Source organism: Anopheles moucheti, chromosome 2, assembly GCF_943734755.1.
Source record: "Anopheles moucheti chromosome 2, idAnoMoucSN_F20_07, whole genome shotgun sequence".
Taxonomy (NCBI): domain Eukaryota; kingdom Metazoa; phylum Arthropoda; class Insecta; order Diptera; family Culicidae; genus Anopheles; species Anopheles moucheti.
The window spans coordinates 10,511,879-10,536,811 of NC_069140.1; the positions used below are offsets into that span (position 1 = coordinate 10,511,879).

At 43.6% G+C, this 24,933-nt stretch overlaps 2 protein-coding genes across 2 annotated transcripts; both read right to left on the reverse strand.

Moving 5' to 3' along the window:
- Window positions 1–2,379: 2,379 nt before the first annotated feature.
- LOC128298012 (homeobox protein B-H2) lies at window positions 2,380–4,153 on the reverse strand. Its single transcript, XM_053033740.1, has 3 exons — window positions 3,526–4,153; window positions 2,887–3,320; window positions 2,380–2,822 (listed from the first exon to the last, which is right to left on the reverse strand). Exons 1-3 carry the CDS (start codon window positions 4,151–4,153, stop codon window positions 2,421–2,423), a joined length of 1,464 nt encoding a protein of 487 aa, XP_052889700.1. The 3' UTR covers window positions 2,380–2,420.
- Window positions 4,154–9,930: 5,777 nt separating this feature from the next.
- Window positions 9,931–11,830, reverse strand: LOC128298482 (homeobox protein DLX-1). The gene is made up of 3 exons (XM_053034231.1): window positions 11,676–11,830; window positions 10,587–11,191; window positions 9,931–10,517 (listed from the first exon to the last, which is right to left on the reverse strand). Exons 1-3 carry the CDS (start codon window positions 11,828–11,830, stop codon window positions 9,931–9,933), a joined length of 1,347 nt encoding a protein of 448 aa, XP_052890191.1.
- Between the last annotated feature and the right edge of the window lie 13,103 nt (window positions 11,831–24,933).

A 24,933-nucleotide genomic window follows, 5' to 3' on the forward strand; every position in this document is an offset into this window, starting at 1 on the left:
AAATTGCTAATATTAAAGTAGAACACTCGAACAACCGGAATTGCTTAAATATATTGAATCCTAAGCTATTCTGCCATAGATAATCCATAATTTTAAAACAAATTTTCTGTACCGTCACTTGGAATTGATTGTTTTATTTGTCAGATTTCTAAGTTTCCCAAATATACGTAACATTTTTATATTTTAAACATAAATTTTGGTAAAAATGGAACCAAATTGTCGAAATAAACAATAAATAAACAATAAACATTAAATATCAATTATTAATGCGCTTTGTAACGTGAAAAGAACTAAATATAAAGTAAGTATAAACGATATTATAAAGGGAATTTGAGTTATGCGAATTACTCTACTCGTAACTCGGGAAAATACTGTACTACAAACACCCGATAAGCCTGAAAACAAACTTTAACTCATCGATTTTGTTGAGTAACCCCTCAATAAAAGACGCTTTAAGCTTGTTGTGAATATACCTCAGTTAAATTAAAAAAACCAACCGCACATATTGCGTCCTAGAACTGGTTGAATGTGGGAACATTTAAATACTGTACACTCATGGAAATAATTCGATTGCGTAAGTATCGTTTGCGTCACATGACGGCATCCGAACTAATTTCTACCGATTGCCTCAACTAGAGCGATCAGTGATAAACAATTCGAAGAACAATCGATTCGGTAAAAATGTACGTTACGCCTTGCAGCTGAGGTAATTGGAGGAAGAAACGGTTCCTAGGTTCCCAATCTGTTCACCGAGCGATCAGATCCATCCTCAACAGCGGAGTGAATGAGAAATAGCCACTGGGACTGAGAAACAAAAAGTGTGAACGAGTCGCTTTTCCACCCACCCCTAGTTGACGGTTCCGATCGTAATGATCTTCATTCATTTTGAATTTTTAATGCCTTTTGCCGTTTTTGTTTACACGTTTACGCGCACTATCTATTTCCTTGGCCGGCTTTGTTAGCGACCCCACCGTTCCCTAAATATCCAACAACCCACGCGGTGTAGGACACTTGACTTTCAGCTTTAGCTGCACGGCCCGTTCCCCAAACGCGGGGTGCAGATAATCTAAATAATTGGGTTTTTCATCACAACGACACGGGATGCCGTGGTAACACTGAGCGCACATGTTGAGGCGTTGAACGCCGCCAGATTGGTCTACACCGCGGGCCTGAGAGTTTTTGAGTACAGCGAGTCGCTTCCACCGGGACCTGAGGTTAGGACGCGTGCGATCCTCCGGCACGCTGCAACGGATACGCAACGTCCTTTGTTTATCTCGCCGTTTGCCGTTTCGTGCGAGGGCGGGAGGGAGGGAGGGTGGCGAGCTCATGGACACGCGTTTTTTTAACGACGCCACCATTATAGTGCCCTGCCCGTTCGGAAAATGTGTTTTCCGTTCCCGATCGGGCGAGGCCAAGCAGGGGGGGCCGCACACCAATTGTAATGAACAATTGCGATTTCGGGGACCAGACACGCCAGACCCACCCGGCAACGACTTCCCACACCAAAATGTTAGATGTTGCGTACGAACATCCAAACAATGCGCAAGGATTTACGACGGACAACTGCCAAAGACCGTGGATTTCGTTGGAAACACTAAGAATATCACCGTCAACAATTCTCATTGCATTGCTTCCTTCTGCCCCGTTTCACCACAGCGCTTAAAGTACTACCCGGTAATTCCCGCTATGGCCGCTAGTTTGGGAAAACAGACCGTTCAGACCGTTTCAGCAACCGTTTCGTTAAGGTGATAGTTGTAGGACGAAGATGTGGTCGCCTCTTACGCAAAGAATCCGGACAAGCGGACCTCCAACCTACGGAGCGTTTGTTTGGGCCAGCGTTGAGGTTATGGTTTTGCTGGCTCGTGGAATGATTTTTACGACCCTACTAACATCTGCCCTCCGCTCAAACTAGGTGGCAATATTTGGCCACGGTGGGAGAATGATGTGGCCAGTTTTACGACTGATCCATTGCCTCCCGATCAATTGCAAACAAATGACCACCCAGCGGGGAAGGGACTTTAGTGTGTAAATATGGTTTTAATTTTGTGGTGTAATACAAAGAATGAGCAATGGGATATTTTAATCTTCATTTTTCTGACATTTTAAAATTATGGTTTTGAATACTTTTATGAAATTTATATGAAGCTTTATGTACTCAAAATACTTATTAAAACATGGGATTTTCCATGCTCTTGTCGGAAGTTGAAAATTTAACTGGAACTTTATATTTGTTAACTTTTTAATCAAACATTTCTAATGAAAACTCCATTGAAATATGCAAACTCTTTTCATATTTATCAAAATTTCGTTTATTTCGTCATTTATACAACAGGAACATCTTTAACCTACATTAGAAGATTTCGAAGCATTAAACATATCCACCGGCAACAACACTATTCACATTGGTACGGACACTTCCTCTAATCGATCTCGACATTCTCACACTCATCTTCCTCGCCACCGGACGACAGCACACTGCAATGGCCACTGGTTTCCGCCTCCATCTGGCTACGTGGCCGCGTACCATCCGACCCTGGTCCGGACAGTTCCGAGGGTGACCTCGACCGCTGTCCGGTGGAGTTGACGGGTTCCGAATCACTGTCACAGCGTGTGGAGAAGTTCAGCGGACCCGACGATACGAGCGGCCCCTGCTGGGTGGCCGGTGGCTTGCAGGACACGGAGGAGGCAGACGAGGACGATGACGGTGTGGGCAGAACGACGGACGGTGCGATCGGTCCATTAGGTACGGTGGCTATCTTCGAGGGGTAGAAGTAGGAGAACGGCATTGGAGGTATCCCGGGCATTCCGTACGCCATCTGTATCTGTCAGGAATGGAAGACCCGGTAAGATGCGATACTCTTTAAAGCCATGAGTCCACAAACCTACCTGATGCCGATAGACGTTCAGCAGGGCCGGATCGAGCCCGGTGGCGTAGTGTGGTTGCCCAGCGGCCAACATCGGCCCGTACGAACCATCTTCCCGCACCAGCACCTGCACCGGGACGCGCTTCGTGGCGCTCAACAGTGCGGCCTCGTGCTGCTGGATCTGTTTCCTCTTCGTCTTGTAGCGCCGGTTCTGGAACCAGATCTTCACCTGCGTCTCGGTAAGGCGCAAGCTTTTCGCCAGCTCGGAACGCTCCGGCCCGGACAGGTACCGCTGCTGGGCGAAACGGCGCTCGAGCTCAAACACCTGGGCGTGACTGAACGCGGCCCGGGAACGTTTTTTCCTCGCCGAAGGCAACTCTTCGTTGGCCAGCAGTGGCGTTTGTTGGCCACCGTGAAGCCCCAGCGCGCTGGTGTAGGGTGACGATGAGTCACAGTCTGTGAAAGGATGAAAGGGTAAACGGAAACGGTTTTTTAATGTTCGGTACCTTGGGGGAAGAAAGAAAGGCACGACAACTTCAACGGTACACGTGCATGACAGTGGAGGAACACTTTTGGATCCCAACCAAACACACTACATTAGACTAATTGTTTATCGTCAACAGCCATAGCAACCGCTTGCTCTCTCTTCGATCATTCCTACCCGAATCGTTTTCTGCCAGTCGGCGCATATCGATGGGACTTTCGCTGCGATGATGGGTGGCCTTCTGGGTCAGCCGATAACATCCGGCTCCTCGTGCCGATCCTTCCAGCAGCATGTTGGCGATCCGTTCCGTCGGTCCGGCATCTCCGGCATCTTGCATCTGACCGCTCGGATCCTGCCTTCCTGCGGGTGCTTCTTGTCCGTGCGAGTCCGACGCCACCATGAAGCAATCCAGCGATCCGCGCCGTAAGGCCGATGGCAATCCGTTCATTGGGAAGGATGTCGTCGAGGAACCGTTCTCATTGGCCTGGGCATTATTATTGTTGTTGTAATAGCTCAGACCTAACTTCCCGTACAGTCCTTCTTCCACGGACGATCGAGGACTTTCGGACGGCTCGTGGGCACCTCGCCTTTGATGCTGATGACGAATGTGCTGAGGATGGTAATGGCCGTGGTGATGATGATGGTGATGATGATGGCGTGCGTGATAGTACGTCTTCATGTCTTCCTCGTTGCCCGACGATTCACCCGAGCTGTGACGCTCGACCCGCCGGCTTCTGGTAAGGATATCGTTGATCGAAAACGGTGTCGTCACGATCGACTTCGCGGTCGAGGCAGTCAGGCTCATTTCCTTCCGGCAGTTGAATAATTGTTTCGCAAACACAGCACAAATTATTTCACTTCACTTCAGTCACTCGTATCAATTAATATGTATGCTCTGGTATGAATTCATTCACATTCACCATATGAAAAAGGTGTATTTGTTTGTTTCAAAAATAACTTCTCAAACTTCTCAAAAAATAGTAACCACTTGCACAAAACGGTCGCACATTCACCACAACGCACTCGGAAGCGTCCGGACACGCGGCATTTAACACGACCGCACTTAACGAGCTGAGCAGCACGAATGAAGCAGCACCGTTTTTCCCGCAGCCACTGGTTCGGGAAAGAGTTTTTCCCCATTTCCCGAAACAGTTTTCCATCCCACGCCACGCACGCTTCGCCGGGCGCTGGATACCCACTCCGCTGGCGCACTTCGATTGGATAAGAGGCGAGCCGTGATTGGCTGAACCTCGGTTCGGATGGACGATGTTGTTTGCAGGGTTGTTTGTTTAGCGTGAGAGCGCGCATGGTCTGGGTAGGTCGAAGGGTCGGGCCCCGGACCCCGGGTAGGATTGGAAACGGCGGACGTCTCTCGGTTGCTTATATTGCTTGAGGTTTTCCCTTTTTGTTTTTCCTTTCCCAAAACGATCGCGCCCCGCGCGGCCAGCTGGTCGCCGTGGCAGGGTGTAAGGGGGTGTCGAAGTGTATGACGGGACGATTCTGCGCCCTTTCTCGCACGGCGCGAATCCTGAAACCGTGCATTTTCACTAATGGGAAATCGGAAGCGATCGAAGACGCTTCAAGGTGAGTGTTTCGTTTTTTTTGTCCTTGCCTTTTGCTTCGTTGGATGGCGATGGTTGCGAGTATTGTGCCTCACCGGAATGAAGGTGTTTCCGCTGGCAATGTGGCGAAGCGAATGCGAGTGTGTGCTGAATCATCGGCAATTTTCCGGGGTCTCTAACGAGCGCGTGCCGTTTGGGGTTGGGGCAAAAGCATTAGTGACAAAGCTCTAATGGAATTACTTTCGGGAATGAGCTACTTCCATTCGGGGGGTGAGCTACAAGAGAGTCTCTAGGCAGCGAATCGCTTTGTAGTGATTCAATATGCTTTTAATAGAATTGTATAGTGTCCTATTCTGGAGAAACGTTTCCCAGTTTAATGATTACAGGTTTATTTTTTGGAAAAAGTTTTATAATAATTTTGTAAAGCTGATAATAAAATGCTTCAAAACGCAATGATTTCTTTGTAAATTAAACTGTTTGCGGTCCCTTCCTGAAATGATCCGATCCGATTAACCTCAACGTAATAAAATCTGTGCGCTTCTTAAAATAGACCACCGTTCCATTAATGTGCGTTCAGTACAGTTGCTATATAAATCACAGTTTGTCGAGGCAAACCATCATCGCTCGCCGACACTGTTGAAGGGCCGTAATGCATCATCAAATGTGAAAAGTGTTCGATGAGTGATCACTTCGCTTAATTGAATATTGACCACGGCATCTCCGACATGTAGAGTGATATTCGATAATCCTTGTGATGGGATGTGCTCCGTTTTCCCGGTCGCTCCGGGACGCACCAACCAACCCAAGCGAAAGCGAACGGAAGCGTAGAAGCAAAACACAACAAGAAGGGCAAGTGTTTGTATCGTGTTTCATAGTGCAGCATCAAGTAAAGCTCTGGTTTGCCTTATGCTCGACATCGCTGTATTGATGAGGAAATAAAGGGAAAATGCCCTAACCAACATTTCCAACAAGCCGATGTGTACACACTTCAAAATTCGAATCTAACCGCTCCAACCGTCGCAGGTTTATGAAGATGTACTCACGATCAACTTTACGGTGTTTACATTGTCATTTGATAATGATTATCCTGCAGCCATCTGGCTGGCGCCCTTTCGAAGCCCAAATTCCCAAGCAGCTATATCGATGGTGCAGCCAGTCCAATCAATGCATGACAATGCCCAATGTTAGGCCATTGTTTTGACGTGCGAACGGAAGCGAACGGATTTCCGGATCCAGAACGTGAAGGCTCTAATTAACACCAATTTTTACGCGCTCCCAAACCGGCAACACCCTTCAATATTCTGCCCGGGTTGGAAACGTTTGCTCTGTGCACGTGGCGCGAAACAATTTCTATCACCTCACCTTGCCCTTGGTTACTGGTACCGATACACAATTCACCCACAAAAGCCGCAGGCAAAACAAATTCACAAAAGTAACACCTTCCGGGCAGTAATTTCAATTAGTGTCTATTATCCAGCGCTGGACCGAAAAGCGCCCTGCAAGCGAATGTCTCGCCGATCCGTCAATCGGAACCAGAGATTACCTCGCGTAGAGTGTGAGTTTGGTATCAAGAAACAATGCGCAAAGTTGAGCAACAGTCAAACCCTCCGTGCCGTGAATAGCTCTTACCGTTCATCCTTTTTTTTTTGCTCTTCCTTCTTTAGCGAAACTCAACGTTCCGGTTGGGTAAGCGGGGACAATATGCTACCATGATGAGATCGGTCGCCCGTTTTGCGTATGCGTCTTGCCTGAGGAGAAGGTTGATGCAAACACGCCGCACGACTTTTGCAAAATCCGCTTCGGGCAAAGTGTCCTTGCTGGCTGGTTGCGGCTGGCTGGTAAGTGGGAAATTTGTGAGCTCTACACTGGAATTGGCACGCTGGGAAAGTGTCCATTTGATTTGAATGGGACTGAAGCGTGCGGAACATTGTGCCGCGTTCGAGTGCACTTTTGTTCCTAGTGTGGATTTGGCGCGTTAAGGTGCGATTTGAATGACAATAGGTTCATCGACAACTGAATTATGTAGGATCTGTTTGGGAAAGTGGGTGAGTGTGTGAAATTCGGACACACGGAAAAGGTGGAAACAACGTTGATTCAATGTGCCATAAGAAGTGTCGGTCTGTCACTTCCCTTTATTAATGAATATATTCTTTTTTTTTTAATTTCTTAAACGTATTTAACATTTTTTTTGTCGTTGTTGTTGATACTTTTGTATTAAAATCATATAGTTTGCAACTTCTAAATTATAACTCGCCAGTCCCGGTAATGTCATTGGGATGACCTTGAAAGATTCGCTGAGATGAAAGATCGTCCAGAATTTGTGGTAGGTCTAAATCAAGGAGGATTCGGCGTAACATGTGCATTAAGCTAAAAAAAACCCATAATCTAAACTTCGAAGGAACGGACTGCCAGATCCTGTCTAATAATAGAACATAAAAAATGCGTCTTTGTAAGAAATGTGTAGTAAGAAACCTTTGCCTAAAAACTGTTATATTGTAAACTTTAATATGGTATATGAATATTGTATTGTAATGCTGTAATGATGTATTTTTTTAATTACAAATGTACACAGATTTCTACTCATCAAAATTGGCGAACTCTGCGAACGTGCTCCAAATGAGCTCGATGTCGACTATAGCGACATCTGTGTGACATACATGTAACGAGCATTGCATACTTTCAGGGGTGAAATGTTTCACGAGAAGCAATTGTGCGGAAGTCCATTTCCAAAATTATTAAAAACACATAAAATAGAAAAGATATATTGTATTAAACTATATTATTATATAAAAAAAGTTTATGTTGACATGTGCTTTAGCAGGTGGTTTAAAAAAAATGCTTGTGCGAACTAATTTGCTAATGTTTCAAGATACATTTGAAAACGATTTAAGGATATTTTACACGACGTGACTATTTTGAAACATGCGGATACATTTGAAAACTGTACTGAAACAACATAATGTGTTCAACAACATGATGTGTTCTAATCATTTTTAAATCCTAAGAAAACGAGCTGGTGTAGCGTTCACTTGGAAAGCTTGGCGCGGGTTTGCTTGGTTGTGAATACATCGAAAGCAATAAGTTTGTATGACCTGATATCATGTGTCACACATAAAAAATGATTAAATATTTCTGTTTCTTGATAATTTCTTTCTTCAATTTTCCTTGACTTGCATCACAACAAGACCATAGCTATTGTCTGAGGGGCTAATTCGATCGTTTGAAGAATGTCGTACACCAGTAAGGAAATACAGACATACAACAAATTTTCGCTCAGAATTCCGACGCATAATTAAAATAGACACGTGCCGTCACATTTATTAAGTTGAAAATTGCTGAATTGTTCCAACACGATAAACCTTTGGCGTAAGAGATATTTCGAGTACAAATTGTCCCTTGTTCGGATGCTCAAACGATCGCCGATCATGTCTTCAAGCTACAGCAAATTCCTCAAAATTATGTTGAACTTTTAAGTAAATTGCATGAAATTTATGGAATACAAGTGTATTGGAATATAAGTGTATTGACCAGGAAGATATTGTACTGCGATGATATCAGCGATCAAGGTGTAAAGTAATGGGGATAACCCCACAGAGCGTTCTCTTGTGGTGGATTATTAAACGTAACGGCAAGGACTCGCTGCAGTATGGGAATAGTCAGTTTAACATTCTATGCATCCCACCAAATGCATCATAAACAATATCTAATTTCTCATAGTTTCAACCCACGCCACACTACTTCAGCCTAGATTTGATAACACAAATTTCAAAACAGACGGTTTGTATCTCGTGTTTGAAAGTTTTTTGAAATGAGACCAATCAACCTGAAGTCTTCTGGCTTAGAATTTCCCATCGCCACCCCATCCCCCATAGCGCCATCGACCGCTCAGAACATTCTCTATCTTTGATGGGAAATTAATGGGTGCCACTAGAAACGATTGGACCAAAAAAAAAACAAAAAACAAACCGTGGAAAAGCCCGTATAAGACCAGTGACTCTCTCCGCTCGGTACGGTACTAAAAATGAAAGTGTCGGTTGCACGCTGCACCGCACGCACAATTAGAACGCACCGGCGTACGCCGAAGGGAAAACTACGATTTATGGCATTTGCTCATTTTCCATTTCTGCCGCTGAGCTTGAGCCCCGGTCGGCCACTTACACTCGTGACTTACGATCAAGACAACCGTGCCGGCCAAACGCATGGCAAATGGAACGCGAGGAACCGTAAGGGTTATCCGGGCTAATCGTTTCTTTGACAGAACGTAAAGCAGATGCCCTCGGTCGACCTCGCGGGAGTGAACCCCGTTTTCCAGCGGAGGTTGGCTTTTGCTGTCGAAACTGGAACGGATTCTGATCGAAATGGATGAAAAGAGCGAAGCAATAGAGGGAGTGCCACAAAAAAAACCAACATCAACCAGTGAAAACGGAAGGATCTGCTTGCTGCTGGGTGTTCGATTCCGTCAGTCAGCTCAACTATTCCGACATGAACCACACGCGAACGGATGAATGAATGAGCGAGACGCCTTAATCGATCATAATGCAATCGCTCGGTAGCGGACAGTAAACGATTTGGTCTTTTATTTGCCTGACATGGTGGAGCGCCGAATCAGGTTTCATTTGCTGTCAATCGAACGCGGCCAGCGTACTGCCTGCTAGAGTCGCACTGGCCGTGGGATGGGGGTCGCTTTTAGTCATTCATTCAGGGTTTGTGTAAGCCTGCTCTACTGGTTTCGCTTATTTTCGGCACCCACTATCGAATTACGGCGTTGACCTAAAGCTATCATTCTGCAACGAAGCGCGGGACCAAACCAGATGTGCATTTGCGTGCGAGCGTTTACGATGTGATGATGGATGTATTAACTTTATGTCGCTGTCACCGCAATTGACATATATACACACATATTTTATTAACATTAAATCAAGTTGATCGTTTTATTGTCCACAAAGTTGCCTGCATGCAGTGGGAAATTTTGCAGCGATAAGAAATATTTACAACGGATCGATTTACTTACGCAACGGCACTACCAGTAGGATGAAACCTTTTGATCGTAGTACGGATTTGGCGGTGGTGGAGGTGGAGGTGTGGAGCCGTATTGGTCGGAGTACTGGAGGCCATAAGTCGGATAGGGAGGTGGCGGTGCTGCTGTCGATGATCCTCCACCGATCGACGAGCTCATCGCGGAACCTATCGCCGAAACTGGCCCTTGGAACCCACCTCCATAAGGTGCCGAGCCTGATCCGACCGCGATTCCGAGCGACAGTTCATCGTAATCCTTACTGCTAGATCCCGAATCCGAAGGACATCTGGGACCGGTCGCCGCGGATGTTGTGTCACATTTGGGCGTGGACGCACTCTCCAGCTGGACGCGTTTCGATTTGTAGCGACGGTTTTGAAACCATATCTTCACCTGCGTTGGCGTTAACTTCAAGATGCTGGCGAGTGTTTCGCGTTCCGGTGCCGATAGGTAGCGCTGCTGACGAAACCTTCGCTCGAGCTCCAACACCTGGCCCTGGGAGAACAGAATGCGTGGCTTCCGTTTTGCCCGCAGCTTACCGTTCTTGCGCAACTCGCAGCGGGACGATGTGACGAGTTGGGTGCTGCATTCTTCTGGAAATAGGGACAAAAGGCTATGCTATATGGCAGCTTTGTGTGGCTTACGTAACGAACACAACGTACTTTGCAACATATCCTCCTCCATGGTGGTGTTGTTGTTCAGCTGACAGAGACTGTCCAGCTCCTGCACGTGCTCCGAAGTAACGCATGTGGAAACGCTTGAAAAGGACTCCTCTTTCACCTTGATGCCATCGTGAGGACTTCTCGTGTCCGAGGCATTATCCAATGGAGTGCTAGTGTCCAGCAGGGTGGGTCTTACGTCATGCAGCAGAAAGCTAGTGCACGGATGTTCGTGTTCGCTCATTGCCGTGGGCTTTTCCGGATTGCCGTAAGCTCCTAGCTCCAGCTCGGATCCTACCGAGCTGGCCACGGAACTGAGCGCCGGACTGGAAGTCGAGTGGGCTGAGAGGGTGGCCGCCGAGCTGAGCGTTGCGTTGTGATAGCCGTAGGATTGGGTGTGCGTGTAGTGTGGTGGAGGCAAATGTGGTGGCAAGACGGTCGAAGGAACAGGAGCCGAGCTAAAATCGTACGTGGAGGATCCATAGTTGAGGTCATGGTGATGGTGTGCCTGCGATAGGTATCCATGGGAAATCATGCCGTACGGATCCGGTGGATGATAGGAAGCTTCATAGCCGGTGTAAGGCGTGTATGAGAAGTGGTTAGGAGCACTGCAATCAGAGGAATGATCAATATAACTAATGCAGTCCTCGGAAATTCTCGCAACAGCAGAAAATAAAACACAGCGAATATTTATTTTAAATTTTCTGTATGTTCTCTGTCTATCAGGAAACAGTAAAATAATGTTTCAGAATAATCTTCAGTACTATAACTCATCTAGAATTGATGAACCAGTACATATATAAGAAGATCCTTCTGCACGTGTTATATTAGTAATATCTGCGTTATATTCTCAGCGGTAAAGGTGCACTACACTTAAGTAAGATATGGAATTTTAAGAAAAAAATACTACTGATTCATAAATTTAACTTAAAATGGAATTTAGTATAATATGTCTAGCTGACTAATATACATTTTGCTTTAAAATCAATCATTAATAACCGTTTCTAACAGGATCAACAATCTTGATCGTCTTTATATTTTTAAAATTTAACTGAAAGAAGCATAACAGTCGGGACTTTCGCTTTCGCTTACCTTTCCATTTGACAGTTTAGATAGCCATCCATGACACCCGCACCTGATTCGACCATGTTGAGTATGTCCTTCACCGAAAACGGTGTATTATTGTTCGTTTCACTACCACTTGATAAGTCCGCGTGTGTTAGATCGCAATATCCTTGCTGGAGCATTTTCTTTCACACGCACACGCACACGAATCACTTATGTGTTTGTCTTTTTACCAAGGTGTCGATCACTGGTTTACAGCAAAGAGTCGTATTTTCACTGCAACAGATTTACACTAGTTATATCTTTTGATCTATTTAAACAATTTCACATCTTCAATCACACTTCAAGCGCATTAAAATTTTTCCAAACTTCAAGGTCACTTATGAGCTCTCCTTTCAACAGAATCTCTTTCTAAAACGATTAAAAATGGCACATTCATCACTAACTCGATGCTAATGCAAGAATCATATTATCCATCCGTAAAACAATCACAAACAAGACACTTCTGTACAGTCCAACTGCAATAAGTGCAAGTTTTAGTCCAACGTCCTTTCGACATAACCACATGTGACCGACTGTTCTGACTGGTACGGAGAAACGGCTTCGAAACACATTCCGCCACGTCTTTCTTCAATTTTCCGGCCCGAGCTGTGCAACGTACGCTGGAAAGAGACGGCACACGCGGTACTTGACATCGTGGTGCGGAAAACTAAACATTTACCAGAGCATGTTCAGATCGTTTCGAATACTGCCATCCTGTTCGACGATTTTCTTCCATGCCTCATTGATTTACGGGGCATTTCTCTCCGTACACTAATTTTCGTACAAATTCGATCGTAGGCAGACAATCAAATGCTCCCAAAGGGCACAGAATCACGGTGTGATCTCTTGCACATGAAAGAGAGAGCGAGCGTGAAAATCACTGATTGGTAAACGGGAACTTTTGGGGGGATTTTCAACTTATTGGAAATGCTCGGTGCGTATAGTCTTGCGCAGTGGGATGCTATCGAATAGGGATTTTCCCGCCACGAACCAATGCAAAGCCGTACCTGGCGTATTAAAGATGGCGGTGTTGTCTATCGCCAAGGTATCGCTGTGGAAAATAATCGCACACTAACATCAATGAACGCCCGGAGTGAGAATTTTCTTCCATGAAGCAACTTTCCATCTTCTCAAGCTGTCCGTACACGTAGGAATTACCTTGGAAGTATTAAGGCAAGCATATCGGTTCTGTTTTTTCTGTTCAATTTTGCTTTGCCTACCCATTTCTCCACCGCTGAGTCGACATCTGGAAGCAATGTTCAATGTCCAATTTGTTTGATTTGTGTTTGGTTTCGTTCGTTGCCTTCCTTTTGCCTGGTGCGGACAATCCCATCCGTACGGACCGCATGCCTTCAGGGACCTCCAAGGATTCTTCGGACCCGACCCGCACCACCATCGAATGTTATGTTCTGTTTTACATAATCGAGGGCCCGCACGACAACGACAGCGCTTGGTTGTGTTACACAAATTTACAAAACCCCAGGAAGCGCCGCCATGCCGCCGGTGCACCATTCCGAAGGATGTAAAGCCCGGTCGTCTAGACGCAGGACGGCAGTGACTTGGCACGCAAAACACCGGCCAACAAACAATTTCAGCGCTGTTAGTACGCATCAACTGTGACGTCGGTGTGCGCAGAAACCAAAACACGGTTCCCTGGATTCCCGGGCTGTCCATCCCCGGGTGACATGGTTCGCCGTAAAGGGCACCGTAACTCGACACTCGCTCTGCATATCAACAATGTACGATTGCTTTGTGGAGGATCATGTCAACAGAGAAATAAGCTGTCAGTGATATAGGCCAATGTCAGGCCCGCGGGCGTTTCGGCTTCAAAGGATTCCATTGTGGAGGGAAATAATGGTACTTGTTTGTTGTGCGTTTTCCCTTGCGCGGCAGGTTGACGAGCACGGACGGATGGAAAATGTTGACGAAGAACAGAAGTGCTGGAAGGATTTGAAAATTTCTAGCCCAAAGAAAAGCGTTGCTGATGAAGAAAATCTTCAGCGTAAGGGAAAGGGAGCGGAGTGAGAAAGTCTCGAATTGTACATTTTTAATGTTTCAGTCGATCAACTTGCATCATTTCTTTGCTGAGGAATGTCGAAAGGGATGGACTTTTATACGCATCGACGAAGATTTAATTGCTTTCAGCTGGAGTAACTTGAAAGGTAATAAAAACTGGGAATATAACAGTCAACCATTTATTTAATAGAAATTCGACTTAAGCCTACACTTTGTCTGGAAACGAGCGAAGAGTTGTAAAAATCGAAACAAGATCCACATCTTCAAGAATTTTCTTTCTTCTGGTATGATTTTTTTGGTGAAATTATTTAGACCCCTAAACTGAACAATAAATCGCTTATTTTTGCTTAACAAACTGTAAAACCGGATCAGTCCCGAGCTGCTAGTTATTAATTCTCATGATGTTATCGTTGTGTGAAATAGAAATTTTGCTTCACATACCGATGCTTCACATTGCTTCTAGTGCTTCTATGCATCCGTAAAATGTTCTCATCGCTCTGCACCCATTGAACGGGATCGCCGTACGTTCCATGCTTCAAACATCAAAGACAAAACAAAACACACAAGGATTATAAACGGCGGTCGCTCTTCTGGTCGGTTCAGCTGGACGGCGGAGCCAACTGCTGACAAATTGCAACTTCCAACCAGCCCCGGGAGTGCATTAGCGTTACATAATTTATGCCGCATCCACCACTGTCACAGAAAACCACTTGAAAAACCCCGGAGCTGCAGGATGAGCGGGGCTGGGAAATCGTCGGAACAAAAGCATTCGGCCTTAAAACATCCCGACGGCTTCTGTCTGCTGATGCATTTGGTTCACTTTATTGCGCTGCTAGTTCCTCCCAACCGTGCAGCATGCAGGTTATGCTGACATGATCGTGGCTTGCATGGCGCCAGCATATCACCTCCTGCAACCGGGAACGCAGGAAAATGAACAAATATTCAAAACTGACGAAGAGAGTTACAGAGCGTTGCGGATGGGAGCAGTCCGGACCATCTCCGAATGATCGTTTTATCAGCATTAAACCAGACGGATGATGATCGATCAGTAACAGCTTCGAATACACGATCGTGCACCGCGAGCGAACTGGTGGAAGGTGGCATAGCGATCGCACATCCGGACTGGATTAAATCCAGATACAGGTCGGGTCAGTTGTGTTACTATGCGTCACCTCTGGAAAGCGAAGGGAAAACCAAATCCACTTGAAGCTTGTCCGTTCTGTTAGAATGTGCTGTTTTTTCGGATTAAATAAATGCCGTGGTGTCCTGCGCAGATTCGACCGAATTTATTCATCAACCAAGCTGTAAAACCTCACGCCACGTGCCGGAGGGCGAACGCCTATATTAGACGAATAGGTGGAACTGTGGTAAAGTAAAGTTTATTACGCAGATTTGAGCAATGTCCTAATTTTGGCCACAACCCAACATGCGAACGTCCGTCTCCCGCGCCCGGCCTGCTGCCCGATATTTATGTCATTGTGTTGTGGTGGAAAAGATTAATGACGATCAATAAACGCGCTCACCGCCACATTTAACGCCCAGCCTGCCGAGTTTTCCTGCCCAGAGCAAAAAACACGATCTCGGATCTCCGGATCTTCGCCTACTGGGGACCGCGTGTTTGGTCCGGAACAGAAGCCGATTGTGGAGTCGTATTGCGATAACGAAGAAATTTATTACGCTGCCAGATGCCACCAGGGCCACCGTTTTGGATAAATCCATTGGCAGCTTAATTGAATTTTAATTTGTGTCATAAAACTGATAACCCTTTCGGAATGTGTGTTTGCTTTTCTGCCGTTGTGCGCGGTCGGTTGTCGGTACGGTTTCGTTTGAATTCTGGTGATGAATAATTGTGTTCGGTGAATGACGTAGGGTCATGAGCATGATTGACTAATCGACCTCGCTCCGCTGTCGGGAAGGATAAATGTTCCCTTGTTTGGTAATGGTGGCAGTTAACCAATTCCCACTTTTCCATTGCAGTGAATTTCGCAACTGATTTACTGTACTGTTTGATGCTAATTAGATTTGGATTTTAATACATGATGGCGGGCTTATTATATAGTATTCTAAGTATAGATATACAATTTTTATTTGATACATTAAAATTTACTTCTTGGAAAGCAAATTGAATTTATTCCTTTCGTGCTCTAGCACGCATTATTCGCGTAACTCGAGAAACGACTGAACAGACTGTCATCAAATACTTGTATAGTTAAATCTATCAATTTTCTAAAGTAAATAAAATTAAAAAAATTATTACTCAATGCCTCAAAAACAAAGGGCAATGGCCCGATACGTTGTATCGGCCCGAAATAGGACTTAGAAATAGGTTGACATTAGGATGTTCGCCAATTTAAAGTTAATATAAATGTTTAAAATAAGCATATTGTTGTGCCAAAAATAAAACTAACCTTATCATCTAGTTTAAGAGACAGATATATCAAACTATCATATTTACTCTATAGATTAAATAACAATAATCAGACAAATGATTTGTTTAATACTACCGTATATTCCCTTGCCTTACACCACCTTTTGTATCCACTAACTTGATTGGCAAGAATCATTACTGATTTAAACAAATTTTCCCACTACATTTAAGCCAGATTTTTCTAGGTGGGGATTTACAAGGGGTTATACACGCGAAAATACGGTATATTGAGTTTCTCCATTAAAATAATCATAAGTTTGAAATAGTTGTTACAATTTTTAATTTGAAATTAAATGTTACTGTACAAATTTCGGCTTAGCCCACTGTGCAACATTCGAAGTATGCGTATATACCAGTTCCGTTGGAAAAGGGTCTTATACCAGCTACAAGAACAGTGGTTTGTGTCTAAGATAAAACTATTGCAAGCTTTTCGCAAAGCTCGTGTAAAGCACTGCATGAAGTGTTTAAAAAAGTACCGCATGTTTTGTTAAACAATTTCAAATTTAGTTAGGAAAAAACTTTTTACTTGAAATTAGGAAATGAATTTATATGTTTTTGTTATGGTATTTAAGCTTGAAATAAAAAAGAGAAAGTCGTGTAGCATTTTAGATGTTGATTTCACAGAAATAGAAGATGATACAACTATTTTCCAAACTCTTAATGTTTGAAATTTTATGGAATTCTGCCGATGAGTATGCAATTTTTAAACACTAACTTTCCCGTTGGTCGTGAAAATTTTTTTCGAAAACTACCAGTTTTCGAATGTATTGTACTAGGAGACCATCCACGGAAGAGGTAGCACCTGGTATTTTGCCCGCCTAAAGGTATGCAATTTTTAAACACTAACTTTCCATACAAACCAGCTGTTTTTTGATTTCCCACACCAGGAGAGCATGTTTTTCAAGAGGTAACACCTGGTACCAGCCGAGCAAGCACAAATCACGCGCTTCCCGGTAGTTGCAATCCCAAGTTGTTGCATGTAAGATGTTGCATGCCAGATGTTGCGCAACACATGTTGCGCGACTTATGTTGCATGTCAGATGCTGTGCAACATATGTCGCGCAACATGTGTTGTGCAACATGTATTGTGCAACATTCTGGTACTCGGCTGGTACCAGGTGTTACCTCTTGAACAACATGTTCTCCTGGTATCGGAAATCTGAAAACAGCTGGTTTGTATGGAAAGTTAGTGTATAAACATTGCATACCTTACGGCGCAGTACCAGGAGCTACCTCTTCCGTGGATGCTCTCCTGGTACTATACATTCGAAAACTGGTAGTTTTCGAAGAAATTTTTCTCCACGAACGGAAAAGTTGATGTTTAAACATTGCATACCTTTCGGCGGTTTTTGAGCCTGTAATGCTGCCTAAAATTGCTGTACTAGGTGCTACCTCTTCCGTGGATGCTGGATGGATGATGTGTTTTAATTAATGCATTGCGATTTGTTTTAAAATCTTGGGAATGTCAGTAAATAAGAAGAATAGAAATACACATTTTAACAATTTATTGAACTTAAACTCCCAACCAACTTTATCAACTTCTTACTAGTTCCAGCTCAAACTACACCTTCGATTACCCAAACTGATCAATGCTATACCATCATCATGTGCAATTGCTACCAGATCTGAACACGCTTTAACCTTCACAGTGGGATCGGTTGATAAATCCCGCACGAAAGCCCCAACAGCGACCTGCGCGGTGATGGCTGACCTTTGTGCCGCCAATGGTTCGATCATCAACGATACGCTAATCGATCGTTTGTCCGTGTGCATAACTATTTCCAATCCAATTGGTTTGACGAGTGCGTCCTCATTTGGCGTGATTAGCTGATTTCATGACTCCGTTGGATGTTGAGCCGCGCAACCGAGCCGCTTGTCTCATTTACACATGCCACTACCAGCGTCGTTCATCTGGACGGCATGTCACGACACATACTCCACAACTCGCTTACGAGCATTGCATTAGTGACCGACCTAGTCGCTCTACAGCACTGTGAGCGATTCTATTCCAGCGTCGGGCCACAAAACCTTCGATGACAATTGTGCTTAGCATTCCGTGATTCATCCATCAAGCGGGCATTTTCGTTGAGTAATTACGAATCATAAATTACAATCAAATGTCCGATTGAGGTGCCGAAAAGTGACTCGCGCTGGACGAAAGTATGTTTTGCGGTTTTTTTTTTCATTCCACACCCGAAACGGATCTTCGGGTATCGTTTTCGATTACGGTTCGGGGCGGTCACCTTCCTGACAGCTCCAATTTGGAGCCGCGTAAGCGTGTGCCGATCATTTGAGCACGTGCGGCGGTCGGTCGTTGCGGCTTTTCACAAATGCTCGGCGAAGCCCTTTGGACGCACTTTTTCTCGCGCATACAAAATATCTCACATCAATCAGCGCCCAATCAGCATCCCTCACGATTGAAACTTATTCGTTTTCTCTGTTTCATTTCTGCTGCTTGGGGGATGACTTGCCGTATGGTTTTGTTGATATTTTGTTGTGCTGTTGTTTGCTTTCCGATTCGACAGGCTCACGCCGGTCATACGCTCACAGTGCGATCAATTGTCTGTTGTGTATTAGAAAATGTGCTCGGAAAAAGGAGGATAGCGTAATAGAGTTGAGTAATTCGATGTATTTATGATATTACTTTATAGACGGTATATAAAATATCTTTTATAGCTTCAATTTATACCCGAACACTACAAATATCAGGAGTTTTATGGAGTTTTATTGACGAATATTTAAGAAACTATATCGAAGAATTTGAATATAGCCTAGGTCTAGGTGCACTTGGTCATTTTGATTTTTAAAATATAAATGTTTGAATGCATTGCTCTTTTTGAATTTTGGAGTGCATATATTTCCTGTTTCCTATTTATCAGGCTTCGCTGTCTTGGCCTACTGCAAAAGTCCTCTAAACTGTTCACCTTTCTGGAGGACTCATTAACAATATCACTCCATCTCAATTTGGGCATATTACGGCTGCAAAAGGACTTTAAGGGTTGGGTCGTCCGGTGTCATTCTCATGACGTGATCAACTCAACGGAGCCCTTTCTTCTCAATAACTTCCTCCTTAGGGATTGGTATCCCATTTCTGAATTTCTTTGACTTTATTTACTCGTGGCTGGATGGGATTTGGCACCGGTCCTGTCGTGTGAAACCGGTTTACACTATTTTTTGAACCTGCAAAAACAAATGTGACTGGAAGTTCTAGTGGACGATCGTTTGCCACGAAAAGCAGATGGTTCGTTAGAAAACCTGGCAATAATTCATACACCCAGAACATTTTGATCCGCTTGTTCTCCTGGTTCACCCCAATGCCAATTATTTCCACGCATAACAAACACGTCATCACGGCAACCAATTCGTATGCATGCAATGTATCATACTTGCTGACAATGGATTGTTCCAATCAAAAAATGATTTTCTCCAAAGTAAATTCAAGAATCGCATTCCACCTGATCCCGCCGTACAGACACACACACTTTTCTCCTTTTAATGATATGAGCATTATTAAGATTCACCCATCATGTCTGGTTTGGTGAATTTGTCCACCCTCGCCGTCAAGATGGGGTCCGCCCTGCGCCACCGATCGCATCATGGCTGTTCAAATTGTTTCCTGCCCGTATCTCGCCGAAACCGCTTATAACGATCTCGATATTCGATCGCACCACAGCCGACGATAATGAAACGAATGTTAGCTACGTCCGTTTCATCCGTTTCGCCGAGCATTGCGAAGACAATCGCTTTTGCCAATTTGACATTTTGCTTCACATCATTATTACAGATTTAGATGCTGGAAACAGGATTACGTCGACCGTCACCAAGGCACGGCGAGGCTGGTTAAGAGTTGGTCCCGTGCGTGCGTGGATTGACGTAAAATATTTCCGAGCAGCCAGTAAACATCGTCCTTCACCCCTCCGCAGGACCATCGGGGGTGCATCGCTATCTTCGATTCGGTTGCATTTCTGTCAAACTATCGATCGATCGTTAATTCAGCATCAATCTCCGATTTATTCCACCATCCTGTCAGCGCTGCCTACGGTAGCATCCGGACGAATTTGTTTTTCGGAAACCGAAACCGTTTTCGAAGCGAAACGAAGAGCACCAAAACCATCCACCCAGTTGTGGGTCACCGTTTGACCCGCGCACAGAATGTAAACGAAAAAAAACTGCTCTCCGCTTGCTTTTTTCCACCTCGTTTTCGTCCTGCGAGCTTCGCATCGCTCGTTAGTTTTATTTTCCTACCCGTGAGTGTGCGTTTTGGAAAAACTTGTCAACCGATTGTCCTGCTGCTGCTGCTACAACGCTGCTGCTGAATTTATTTATTGATATCTTCTTTGTCACAAAATGCCTTCGGCAATGTTTTATTTCATGCAACGGGCTCTGTTTTATGCGAGGCACCCCAAAATGTGAACCGTACAAATTGACAGGCAAATGAATTATGATCGTTAATTTGTATTGGAAAGGAATCGATTGTTTTACGTAAAGAAGACGGCCAGGCGACGAAGCGATGCACCACGCTAAAGGAAACGGCTGAATTAAGCATTCTGTAACCTCATTAGGCGCACGGAGAACATGGGCCCTCGCGAAATCGGTCATAAATTGTTTCGCAGCGAACTGCGTCCCGTAGGGACACAACTTCAACCGCGTACAACCGGATGAGCAGAGTAATTGGATCGTTCAGATTCGTCTCAGCGCGAATCGGGGAATGCAAAACGGGATGCAATCCGTTGGCGATGTTTTATTTACCGGCGAATGTGAGCTTGATGGTGTGAACGCGCCTTTCCTGCTGGTGGCCAAGTGCGAAAAACGTGCGAGGATCGTCTAGAGTTCGTCTATAAGTTCTCACTCGTCGTCTATCGCAATCGATGGTTGTGAGATGGAATCGGTTACGAGCTGACTCATGGCCATTGCTTAACAAATTGGTTCCGGAATTAAGCTTTCTCGGCGACTACCAGGCGTCAGTTCCGGTGACGCGACGATGACTTGGCCGAATTCGATCGATGCTCGAATCGGTTCGGTATCAATCAACTGGAGGATGGATGGGTTTTCACCTGACCTCACACATTGCGCCGTAATGCTCTTCCGCGCTGGTTGGTGAGAAAAGGGAATATTAATTTCCCCCATATTTAACGGGAACTTTCCCAATCAACGTTTTCTACTGGATGGCTGGTCGATGGGAAGTGGCAAGCGTTCCTGGATCTCACGATAGACCGTTCATAGCGAAGGAAAGTACTAACAATAATTGATATGTTATAAAACGGTTACATTGAACGATGGGAAACTGGGAATGGATCACGTATCGAAAAGGTGTTAAAGCATTAAAGAAGCATTTAACTCGTTGTCACGTTTGTAACATATTGAATTTCTACTAGATTACATGATGTGTACCCGTATGCTGCTAGTTTAGTTTTCCCGTCTTTTTCCTTGCTATATTGTGCAGGTGCATTGGAACTTGTAATGTTGCGAAAGTGACATCTGGACAACCTATTATAATGTTTTATGTAATAAGCTTCAGAGTTCATTGTCTTTTGCTTAGTCCGCCAGACTGTTAACAGTAATGTAATTCAATTAATAAATATACCACATTGTAAATAGAAATACAAACGATCAGAAACTAAAATAAAAACGATCGGACGAACATTTATAAGTAGAATAAAAAATAAAGAACGAAAACAATAGAAAAGGAGAAATTATAAAACATTTGTATAAGAAAAACAAAATAGTTATAAATAACAATTAATAACAACAAACGATTATACTTAAAGGAAACATACATATTATTAAATAAGTAATGAAACAGATAAAATAAAGCGATAAATAAGTTACGAAATAATTCAACCATCCACCGCGTAAACAAAACATAGTTGTGTAAGTATATGAAAAACTAAAACAAACATGAATTAACTGATTTAAAACTTCTTTCTTGTACGGAATAACTCAGTTTAGATCAATTAGAACAATTTAGATTAGATCAATCATCAATCAAACAACCTTGGATTTCCAAATTAATTTCGAATGTTTTATTTGTTTTTGGATTTCGTGTTTTGGATAAATGAATCATGTGTTAATAAGCCAATTGTGGTTTTGCAAGTCTAGTAGCTCTTTTATGCAAAGATTTTTTACCAGTCTAAATAAAGTTATAGAATACATCAACATAATTGCCAAATAGTTCATTTTGACCATTAGCAATCATCTCCTCTGATTAATTACCACTCAAATGATTATGCAATAAAACAAAGTAGCACAACTGCCCTCCTTAACTTAAACAAACACTCTGAAACCTGATCCTGTAGCGAACAACACATGCAAGGAGTCGTCCTCTTCAGTAGAAAAAAAAACAATTGGCCCTTTGCTTTGCTACTTACTTTTGTGGCGTGCTGATTGCTGCCGAAAGATAGGAAGGGCAGCCCGGCAAGCCGTAAACCGTTTAATGATGACATCCATTTTTCTGTCATTTGCTGCTTACCGTTGTTCCCTGATGACGCGAGGTGCATTTTGCCGATTGGTAACTAAAGATAAAGATCTTCTAGCTTAGAACTAACAGTAATCCTCGTAAAAAAAAACAACCACCTGCAGTCAGTGTGCCTTTTCCTTTCATTTTCATTAGTTTGTATATGGTTTAAGTCATTTTCAACAAACGGTTGATGCAGCATGAAAGGACTGTTGAAACTTCGTTGCTGTCTATTAGCCTCCGTAGTTTCAACTGCAAGTGTTGGAATGCATGTGTTCTGGCAGTTTGGCATGTGCTTACAGCGGTTTTTCGAATTTGTCCATTCAGCGCAATGATTTGTAGTTTCCAATTAAAGAAATATGCACATTTTCTAAGAGACGCATCCGTTCGGTGGGCGTTCGCGATCGTTAAATGGAAGGGAAACGCCTGCCGTTATCAAACTACCACGCCAGCAAATCCCTTAAGCGCGGATGGCGAGTTAATTGAGTTGTAAATCAAAATTATCGGATCGCTCCGGCAGGACGATCGGGACGGGTTGGAATTGCTTTTCAATGCCCAGCGAAAACAAAGCACAGGTGTACCTCGGTAGCTCATTTGTAGTTTGAAACCCATTACTCAACTGCCGATCGCTTTCGATTCGACTGCCCAATCCGGCAGATGGGAAAGAAAAGGATTTAAAAAATGTGTCACTGATAAATGCAATATTTTGTTCGTTTCAAGCATTCGGGAAGCTTAATTATTGTGATGAATTATTAACTTATTTATACGCTTAACCATTGGCACAGATGGTTCTTCGTACGTATGATCAATTTTAAAGGATCGACATTTGTTAGCTGCATATCTGCAACAGTCTTAATAGATACAATGAAACCATTTTATTTATTTACCTTCCAGCATGATGACACATTAGCAGTACACAGACCATCGATCGGATCGGCAATGTTTGGTACAGCCAGGTAAAGCTGGAAAGTTTCTTCCCATAAAAAAGGATCAACCGAACGATGCACCCGATACGATCTATCCTAAATTATTGGTCCGATCCTTCTGATTCTGGTGTGCCACTGTGCCCCGTATGTTGCGGTGACATGTCATTGACTGAAATTACAACAGCGCAACCCGTAGATGCGGTGCAGATGAAAGAACGATCGATAAGCGCACAGGAAAGCTGAACTTCATCAAGTGCAACCAGGATTGCGTGGCCAACGCAATGCGATGAAACAACATTTCGTACAATTCAGATCCTTTCAACCGATGGTAACTTACGCAATGCATGATGGTTGCGTTCAGGCCGCACAGTTTGTCAGTTGTCAATCTGTATGTGCGTTTGATTTATCGATAACGGTTTGAGTTGCAAGTAGAAGAAATTGTGTTAGAAAGACAAACGACCTTTAGGGCTTTACAGGATTTTGACAATAAGAATAATTGTGTGGACAGATTTAATCGATCGCAACAAGAGAACTTTCTTTGGCAGCATATTTATTTTTAACAGATTGGTATTTGAAGCGTACAGCTTTGTTCAAACTACTTAGGTACTTCGTATTCAAATGCAGTATTTATAATATATTGTCCTTTCTGGAGAATGCTGTAGAGGCTTACACTGAACACCTAGACAAAGTGACATCAACGTTCTCCTGGGGAATATTCCCGGAAGCGACTGTCCGAAATGTGAAAAATTATTTACATGAGATGGACACTGTTTTGCGAAATAACTAGTCGAAGCCAAAAGCTACAGAACATCAGGCAATCAACTCGAAAGAAGCCGCTGAAGGTGATGGTCTTAGTTAGTTTAAAATTAGTTTCCGAATGAAGCGCTACTTCAAGGTCCTTATGGATGATGAGTCCTTCTTCAAGGAATTCAAGGAATTATTAAAGGAGATTGGCTATTTAAAGGTAATAAATTTCACCGAAGGTCTTTAATTCTCCTACTGTCTTGATATGATCAGCACTATAGTGGCCAGAACTGTACAAAACACCAAAAACAGAAGATAGACTCCAAAAATCGTCAGATATACTCCAAAAATGGAAGATATATTATGTCTCGAAAAAACTAATACAAAATACAAAAGCTAATAGACAAACTGGTATGGAAACTGGTGTGGAATCATTGTTCAGGCTTATGAAGTTTAAATTTAATTAAATGATATAGTTTTAATTAACTTTAATTATATAGGTTTATTTATGGAAAATTTCAAATTCACTAATTTTGGAGCAACACTTTATTTAAAATATGAATGGATTTTTAAACAAAACTTTACATTATGCAGCCAATGATTTAATTTCACTGTTATTTTTAAGACAATGAAGTTACTTTTACCTACCTTTGAACATGTTTATGCTTATTAAAG

What these genes read in the sequence shown, in the direction of transcription:
- LOC128298012 (XM_053033740.1), bottom strand. Translation starts at nt 4,153, where the DNA reads ATGAGCCTGACTGCCTCGACCGCGAAGTCGATCGTGACGACACCGTTT. An exon ending in ACTGGCAGAAAACGATTCGG is followed by an intron (nt 3,321 to 3,525) that starts GTAGGAATGATC and finishes ATCCTTTCACAG; the next exon opens with ACTGTGACTCATCGTCACCC. An exon ending in TGAACGTCTATCGGCATCAG is followed by an intron (nt 2,823 to 2,886) that starts GTAGGTTTGTGG and finishes CATTCCTGACAG; the next exon opens with ATACAGATGGCGTACGGAAT.
- LOC128298482 (XM_053034231.1), bottom strand. Translation starts at nt 11,830, where the DNA reads ATGCTCCAGCAAGGATATTGCGATCTAACACACGCGGACTTATCAAGT. An exon ending in CTAAACTGTCAAATGGAAAG is followed by an intron (nt 11,192 to 11,675) that starts GTAAGCGAAAGC and finishes CTCTGATTGCAG; the next exon opens with TGCTCCTAACCACTTCTCAT. An exon ending in GGAGGAGGATATGTTGCAAA is followed by an intron (nt 10,518 to 10,586) that starts GTACGTTGTGTT and finishes CCCTATTTCCAG; the next exon opens with AAGAATGCAGCACCCAACTC.